The sequence below is a fragment of the Durio zibethinus genome, chromosome 12 (assembly GCF_047325235.1).
Source record: "Durio zibethinus cultivar Kanyao isolate XHJ-2024 chromosome 12, ASM4732523v1, whole genome shotgun sequence".
Classification (NCBI taxonomy): domain Eukaryota; kingdom Viridiplantae; phylum Streptophyta; class Magnoliopsida; order Malvales; family Malvaceae; genus Durio; species Durio zibethinus.
This window is the reverse complement of record NC_143173.1, coordinates 25,175,834-25,184,962: the sequence shown is the minus strand read 5'-3', so window position 1 is coordinate 25,184,962 and position 9,129 is coordinate 25,175,834. Positions and strand designations below refer to the sequence as shown.

The following is a 9,129-nucleotide window of genomic DNA, read 5'->3' as shown; positions in this document are numbered from 1 at the left end:
GAGTTGAGGATAATATATGGGTTGTTTAATTCTCATATATTAAGGTAAGATAATGCCTTAGAATTTATGTATTTGAAATTAACGTCATCAAGAAATTATTGATAAAATTGAAACTTTTTTTTTTTCAAAATGAAGCCCTTGATTAATACAATTTACAAGTTCAATCAAGCTGTTTTCAGAATTTTTTTATTTGCCTCTAACTATTAATTAAGGATAATAAGATTCGAATTGAATTTAAATGGATTTTTTTAAATAATTTCATAATATTATGAATTTTTAAAATTTAATTTAAATTTAATTTTTGATCTAATTTTAAACAATTTTTTTAAAATTAATCCGATTTAAGTAAAATTCTATCAATTTAATTTTATTCATTGTTTTTCAATTTTAATTTTTTATATATTATTTTAATATATTTAAATAAATTTATATATAAACTATTTATTTTTTATAAAAATTTAAAGTATGTATAAAAATTAATAAATATATATAAATAAATTTTGTTCTAAATTTTTTATTTTTTATATTTTGATCTAAAATTCGATCTGAATTTAATTTAAATATTTAATATCAAAATTTAATCCAAACCAAATAAAAAAAATCAATTTAAACCAAACCAAATACTAATACTACAGCTTTTCAAATCAATTTTCGGTGTTTTTTATTTTTTTTTCTCACCTTGCTATTGACAGAACAAAAATGCAATCCATATCAAGTAACAAAACCATACGAGAAAACGGTTACTTTGCATAACCTTAAACAAAATTACAATTCATGACATCCAGATTCACAAGAAAAAAGGAAAATAAAATCCAAATTTTAATTTCCTAGTCGTCATCCGATTCCTCAGCTTCTTCTTCTGTGATTGTCTCCAATACAGGAGAATTTGAAGTTCTGAGAGGTGAAATGAGAAGGGCTGGTGCGACCTCAATCCAAGAACTAAAATAGCTAATCTCCTTTGCCATTGCTGAATTACAAAGCCTTTCCTTTTACTCTACTTCTGATAAATTTTAGCACCAGATGAAAGAGATCAGACCAATGGGAAAAAGACAGAACCTGTCCTGGAACTTGTCTTCAGGATTATGGACTTTGCTGGATGTAGACTGGAAGTGGGTTGAGGGGTGAATGGGAAATCGATGGTTTTTATAAGAGGAGTTAAAAGTGAAAATTTATTGTGCACAAAACAACGAAAATGGAGGGATTGCTGCCTCTTTAAGCTAAAGCAATGTGGAAAATATGAAAGATGAAGTAAAAAGCACTTGTCACGAGCACGAGACAAATGTGGAAAACACTTGTCCACTACACATTGGCAACAATTAGTTGGCTGGATGAAACTTTGTCGTCAGGCCTCAGGACAGATATTTCCAAATTCCAAGTTGAACAAGGTGACCTAACTCCATTATTTTTTTCACTTAAAGCAACGAGTGAAAATTGGTGCACGTGGCCCCTGTTCAAAAGATTGATTTGATTCTGATACAGAGCATTGATGAACAGGTCTCGAATGGGTTTGAAGATTGAAGTTTGACACGTTGGGGGGTATAAAACAAGGCCTATTCTACCATGGTTTTCTTACAAATGCTTTGCATGGAAATTTACATTTTTATTCTGTTATGAAGAATTGAAGATTGATGTAATGAATAAAGAATTAGATTTTACAGAAGAAAGATATGCTGTAAGGGGAAACAAAGAGGAAAGCATTAGTCAGAAATTTAGAGTAGCTCTTTCACTGGCTCTGTCATGAATTTATATGACCTTGGGTGTCAAAGTTTCAGCCCGGAATGATTAAACATGCAATTCTCATGATGATTGCAGGGTGATAGCAGAAAGAAAATTTGAGAGCAAGACACTAATTTAAGTGAACAAAAAATTAATTACTTTCCTTTATTGGAAGAGAATATATACAGATCATAACAAGAAAACTGATCTAAAAAATTTACAGTACATTGCTGATTTAAGCAGTGCTTAGTTTTCTCGATCCTTCATGGATGTATTCTTTTTGGTTGCTTCTCCGCATTAATGAACCACTGTTCTGACAAAAGGCAACGAAACATCCCTTGGATGCTAAGAATACTCGAGGATTTCGGATATAATACATTCAGCAGGGTCCTGGAATTAAGCATTGTCATCATATTCCTCGGCAGAATCTTCAACAATAGTCTCCAAACCTGGAGAATTGGAAGGCTTTTGGGGGTAAATGATTGGAGCTGGAGCTACTTCCATCCAGGAATATCTTTTCCTACTTTCCTTGGCCATTGAAACCTTGATGAAGAGGCGGTTTCTAAATTTTTTATTGATGGTTAACAATGAATTCCTCTCTTCCTCCTGTCCCTGGGAAGAAGAGAGATTTTAAAAACACCTGGGGAGGACTTGCAAAAAAGCTTTTCTTGTTTTGAAAGGGAGAAGAAGGAACCAATTCAATTGAGACTTGAGATGAATATCAATGCCAAAAGAGCTTAAATAGAGAAGGATGAAAATGACACAACTAAAAATATCCAAGCAAGAAAACAGAGTAGGTTGAATCATAAGCCAAATTGATGGTAGACCGCGATCCATGTGTACATTGGCGTTAAACACGGTTTCCGGAACGAAGAAAGTTCATATAGGAATCTTTTACTATTAAAAAAGAGAACATTCCGGAAACGATGGGAATGCTTTGATTTAGACTGCATTTATTTCATCAAAAATTGGCATTCTACCATGTGAATAACAAGCCTGATTCCAGGGTAAGTTCCAGCATTTGCACGCAAAAATAGAAAATGACTTCAATACCAGCCATAGGATGAACCCTTACCATTCCACAATCTGTTTTTGGCTAATCAAAAGAAGAGACCTTAACCTTTGAAAAACTGACATTAGAAATGGAACTTGATCCTCCCGCATAGAATGTATTTGTTTTGAAACTCCTTTCGTGGGGCAAATCGTCGAGCATCTGCTGGAGGACTGTTTGTTGGTGATAATTTAGGTAGCTAGGTGAGTGGGTTCTCTGTGGATATTGAGATTCCCAATAAGATTTATTGCAGAACTATGCGGGTGGCACAGTATTTGCTAAATCATTGAATGTATTCTTGATTGTATTACCGTATGAAGCTGTTACTATTTTTGCAGCACCATGTGCACGATCATCAAGCCTTTTAGTGTCATTAGAGATCGACTCATCTTAAGCGAGGGAATTGGATGGTGAAACCAGGGCATACCTGAAGGGAGAAACAAACAAGTTCCAGCATATGATATCTTAAATGGCGTAACTTCATCTGCTGGCTAGAATTGGTCACGTAGTCGAGTTGATGTCCATGGTCTGACGATTTAGAAAAGGCTTCTTCCGGACTTGTGCCTCTCTAAGTGGCGTACTTTGCTGGTTCTGCATGTGTCAGTCTATAGTTCTACCTTACCACATATTTTATGGGAAAAGAGAGGCCTACCAGAAATCTAAAAAACCCCACCTATCAAGAAGAATGAATAACATAAACATAAACCACAATGAAACCTAAAGCACAAATTCCAACAACTGATAGTGAAATCCAAACCCATTATCCAAATCCATATCATCTCATGTTGATGTTGCCCATCTTCAATCAATTGAAATCGCAAGGCAAATCAAATTTGCACCTCTACTAGTACATCATTAAAGATGACAAGTTAATCAAAACTGGAAACTCCTATCCTTTACAACAACAGAAACACTTGCATGACAAGGAATTGAAGCAGAAACCTTTTGACCTAGATTAGAGACCAAAAGGAGATTGTCATATGATAGTCCATATTGTCTACTAACTCATTAGTAATTACTAGACAGATAATAAGTCGCTTACTTCTATTTGTAGATAGTTTTTCAACAGTATCAATTAAAAGGGGGGGGGGGGTTAAAGGTGGGCCTTTTACCTTTTTTTCTTGTGAGGGAGAGGGGAATGAGGATAGAGGTGAAAGGCAATCAAGTAGACAGACTATCTGTCACTATAAGGTACTACAAAGTGACAAATAGCTGATGCTCTATCAAGTTCCATGAACTATGTAAGGAATAGAAAATGACTACATGAGAAATGGGCACCATATGCGACTTAAGCGTCTCACTGCTCCTTTTTGGTGCAAGAAAACAAGACACAGCTTGATGCCTGATGGATACTCTATAGGCCAAATAAGAAAGCAACATGTCCAACCACTTTCACAAAAGTTTTTCCTCCCAAATCTATCCAAACTCTGATGCATTACCAAAAACTAGTAACCAGGAGTTATCAAAAGACATATTCAACTAATAAATTTCATCAATATCATGCAAGAAAAGTGAAAAAGAATTCAACAACAATGTTATATTAACCAAAAAGAACAACCCACAATAAGCTTTCAAAAAGTATCATCATTGCAAAGTCAGAGTTTCAGATAACCGACAGCTTCATAAGAAATACCACTCACAGCAGAAGCCTTGTGAACCTCCTAGACCACATACAACTTAGGATCATAACCAGGCAGCTAAGGTTCTTCAAAGTCTTAACTACTCTGCCTAGCAAAGGGATTCCATAATAGAAATGATGCACTTCAAATTCACAGCTATTCATTCTATAGCCATAAACACTTTCAAGAAACAATAGAAAACTGCAAAGAGCATAAGTTGACAAAGCATCAACATAATACCAACCCAAACCATTGACCCAAGCATCAAAACCCTCTACATTACTACATTCAAAAAGAATCCATAGGCGGCAATGTTACTGAAACAAAATTATATCAGTAATAGCCTGAATTAATCAACCAACAGCAAAATGCTTACAAAACAGAAGGCAAGCAGAGAAAAATGAAACGCACAAAATAAGAATCAATCACCACAAAACTCAAAAATCCTACCACACATTCAACAATTCATCAAACAAGGAAGCAAATTAAGTGCATCAGAAAATGCAATTATCAAAATTAAGATTCCATCCCAATATTCGTTCCACAAGAAGCAAAATCACCTAAAGAAAAATTTTAAACCTTGCATCTCCTCATTCAGATTATAAACCCCACCACCATCCACAAATTTCATCATCATTAAACCCATCAGGATACTTAATCATCACCATTTTTAACAATTACCCAACTAATAAAAACATAAACTTTAAACAAGAAAACAATAATTAAACCAAAAACCCTCACTTTTTTTTGTTTACTCCAAGGGAATATCAACTTCCCCCTCAGAAATCTCCTCCTGTAGATCCTTAGGGTCTTTCCCATCAACCGTACACCCAACAGAAACACAAGTTCCCAAAATCTCCTTCACCGTTCCTCTCAAGTCCTTAGCCATAGATCTGGGCCTCATTACTTTGGCGATCTCGATCACGTCGTCAAGGCTAATATTCCCATTATGCTTAATATTCTTCGTCTTCTTACGATCCCTCTCAGGCTCTTTCAATGCCTTGATGACCAACGCGGCAGCGGATGGGACAACAGTGACTTTGGCTTGACGGTTCTGGACGGTGAGTTTGACGGTGACACGTAAGCCCTTCCAGTCCTTGGCGGTTTCTTTAGCGATGTCTTCACCGATTTTCTTGGGGGAGAGACCCAAAGGACCAATTTTGGGAGCGAGGGAACTGGCAGCCCCGACTTCGCCGCCGGTGACTCGAACGAAGACGTCGACAACTTGAGTCGGGTCGAACTTTGGCGGCATGGTTGGCGGCGGCGGCGTTGGATGCTAGGGTTAGGATGTTGAGGGCGAGAAGGCAAAACTGGGATTTTAGCGGAGGCGAAGTCAAAACGAGGAGTGTCTTGAGAAGTTTAATGGGGCGGGAAAGTAGGGTTTAGGGGTAAGTTGGGGTATTGGGGAAATCTTGGGCCCCTTAATGGCCCATTAGCCCATCTAATTTTTAATGAGACTATTACAGCCAAAGCCCAAAAAGCTTTTCCTTTTTTGGTACAACAAATATAATATCCTATCTTTTTGGAAACTAATAATGTATCACTTTGAAAAAAGATCCATAAGAGAACTAAAGGTAACCATATTATTCCAAATTAGTGGTTGAAAATTGATATTATTTGAATTTCATGTGATGTTTTTTTTTAATGGATTCATTGCAATATTAAAATTTAAAAATTTAAATCTAAAATTTAACTTAATTGATTTGAAAACTATCAAACTTCGGATAACATAAACTTAACATGACGGATTTTCATTAAGGAACTTATGGTAACCTAAAATGACTTTGAATGAATTAGGAAGAAGGAGGAGAAAATTAGGCTATGGTGCCACTTGACTAACAATTGGACCAAGACAAAGTGGTTTTTAAAATTGAAAGGAATTGATCATGAATCCATATTGAACCTAAAGTATTTAGGCAATTAGTCTGGCCTTAATCAAATCTTTTGTACAATATAATCTTGATGTTTGATGAAGCTGAAGATTGATTTTATGATGTTGGCCCAAGCCTCAAAGTTACTTTATCCCCTTCACATATTGAAACTAGGAGTTTCATCCAAAACTCACATTAATTAATCTAACAATAATGATAAGCAATTCACATCTCAAAATATAACTATTTTTGTCTAAAAATATTTGTCATTTTCATAGAGTTAAAAAAAAAGTTTTGACTTTAATATATTTTATTAATATTTAATTTTTTAATAAAATTAAAGTTTCATGATTTTTAATGTCAAAAAATAAAGAAAATCATAAAAAAAATTTAAAATATAAAAAATAAAAGTTTTAGATGTCCAATAAAAGAAATAGAACATAATTTTGGGATATCCCAAAAAAAAAAAAAATGGACAAAGAAAATGGGATAAAAAAAATTTACATTATAGTACTTATAAAACATACAATCTGTATTTAAGGTAGAGTTACTCATGAGCCAGACGGATTTAGATCGGATCAAACATGATATTCCAACATATTAAATAAGCCTAGGCCCAGCTCAGCTTGACTTGATTTTTTGGGTTTTATTTGTTGCCCAAACTCGTTTTTACACATAATAATAAAATTTAATCCGCCCAAAGCACTAGTATTTAAATTAAAAAAATTAAATTTTTTATTTTCTTGTAAATTATTAATTTAACTAATTTAATTAATTTTAATTATTTATGAGTCATTTGAGTTTGGATCCAATTTAATTTTGTTGAATGTAATTTAAAATTATATTATTGTTTTAATGTTTTGCATTAAGAAAAAATTAGACTTTATCCTGTTATAAGTTAAAATGCAAATGGATCTTGTCTATTATAAAAAATAAAACAAATAGGCCTTGTCCCATTATCATAAAACTATTTTTTAATTTTCAAATCGGATCCAAGCTTAAATGATGAAACCTAAGCTCAGCATTATTTTTTAATTAGGTATCATTTATTTGTTCAGACCTTTTAACGGGTTTAATATTCATATATAAACTTTTTAAAATTTCAAACGAATTTTCAAATTCAGACAAATTGTTCAACCCATGAATCGATATAATCTAAGGGGACACCTCATCAACAATTAAAGTTTAATAAAATATCATTTTAAAAATTTCGAGTCCCAATGGATAAGATAAAATTTAAGTAATTGAACATTTTTTTAATATGATATTAATATATTTTTCGAGATGTAAAGAGTAAGATATATCATAGGGATGCTATATCCATAGGCATTGAATAGAATACTATAATATGTTTTAATCAATGGCATAATATTTGTGAAAATTCAAAGATGGGAACATGAATAATTGACTTTGTATACTCATATTCTAAAGCAAATAAAGCACATTTTTTAATTTTACAGCAATCGTAACTTGATGGACTAGAAATGACTTAATCAACAACATCAAGAAGAAATAATCAAAATTTTTTTCTTCTTTTGGCTTGCGTGTCAATTTGGGATTTAAGAGGCCATATTGACAACCTTACCAATTGATAAAGAGTCTCTAGACATGTCACATGAATCCTTTAAATACTTCAAGGAACTCCATTACCAGACATATATAACACACTTAACTACATTAAAAAAGGGAGTGGGTCATTTCTTATAGAGGGAGGTTTTGAATAAATTCTAATATTTAAAGTGTTAAACTTTTAATTTTAGTTATCAGAATTTAATTTATATAATTTCAAGTATCGAAAAACGTTATTAGGTTCGTGTATTTATTTTATTCTTTTTATCAATTTAAATGAAGATTTTCTTTTTTTTTTTGAGAAAATTTTAAGAACAAAAAGTATTATTTCATTTTCAAGGTTAAAAGTAAATTATCAACCTACAAAATGATTTATGAATTTTTTGAGACTTTTCAATTTACAAATCGTTTATTAACAAAGAACTACGAAGATTTAAATACGAATATTTTACATTCAAACTTTAAATCTTAATTATTTATGGCAACTCCCTCGTATCATTTAAATGAAGACTTTCAAAAGAATTTAGCTGATGCATGCATTCTAGGTTTTATATCAACTTTATGCACTTGGTTTTCTTTGTATTGTTCTAATCCTTCATGATTTTCTCTTGAGGAAAAACAATAGACTTCCTCCCTAAAAAGTTCAAGAAAATTGAAGCTTTTCTTTGGAGCAAGTTGGATGCAATAGTGAGTGGTCAAATCCCACATATCATACTAATAAATTATATTAGCAAGATTCCAATTATTTTTTTACTGTTTATTTTTTTACTAATTTTTCTAGAGTTTAGGTTTTGATTAAACGTCTTTAATTTAAAAAGTCGTAACATATTTGAATTTAACCCCATGGTTTGTATTATTTATACATATAAAGATTTTTTTTTTAAATAATATGAAGAGTTAAAACAATGAGTGAAGTTACAAGTTTTTTTTCCTATTGGTGAACTTATGATTCACAAATAAAACGTTTGTTTGATATGTACATGCATCATTCCGTAAAATAAAGTAGAATTTGAATTCAAATCATACAAAAACTTTATGTAAAAAAAAATTCATGTTTGATTATGATTATTAGTCTAAATCACACACAATACACCGAGTTAGTCTAATCAATAGAGAGAAAAAAATTTTATTGTTATAAAGTTTTATTTTTGTGAGAATCAAATATTTTAAAAATAAAATTTTAAATGCATAATTAAATTAACATGAAAAATGTATTTTTAAAATCACTTAATAAAAAATTAGATTCAAGTGAAACTCGAAATAGACAATTTACATGAAGTTCTTTAAGTAAAATTTATGAAGT

At 32.0% G+C, this 9,129-nt stretch overlaps 1 protein-coding gene across 1 annotated transcript; it reads right to left on the bottom strand.

The window, feature by feature from the left end:
* Positions 1-1,856: 1,856 nt before the first annotated feature.
* Positions 1,857-5,755, bottom strand: LOC111296781 (large ribosomal subunit protein uL11x). Its single transcript, XM_089741395.1, has 2 exons — positions 3,079-5,755; positions 1,857-2,983 (listed from the first exon to the last, which is right to left on the bottom strand). The coding sequence occupies exon 1, from the start codon at positions 5,636-5,638 to the stop codon at positions 5,138-5,140; it is 501 nt and encodes a 166-aa protein (XP_089597521.1). The 5' UTR covers positions 5,639-5,755; the 3' UTR covers positions 1,857-2,983; positions 3,079-5,137.
* Positions 5,756-9,129: the final 3,374 nt, after the last annotated feature.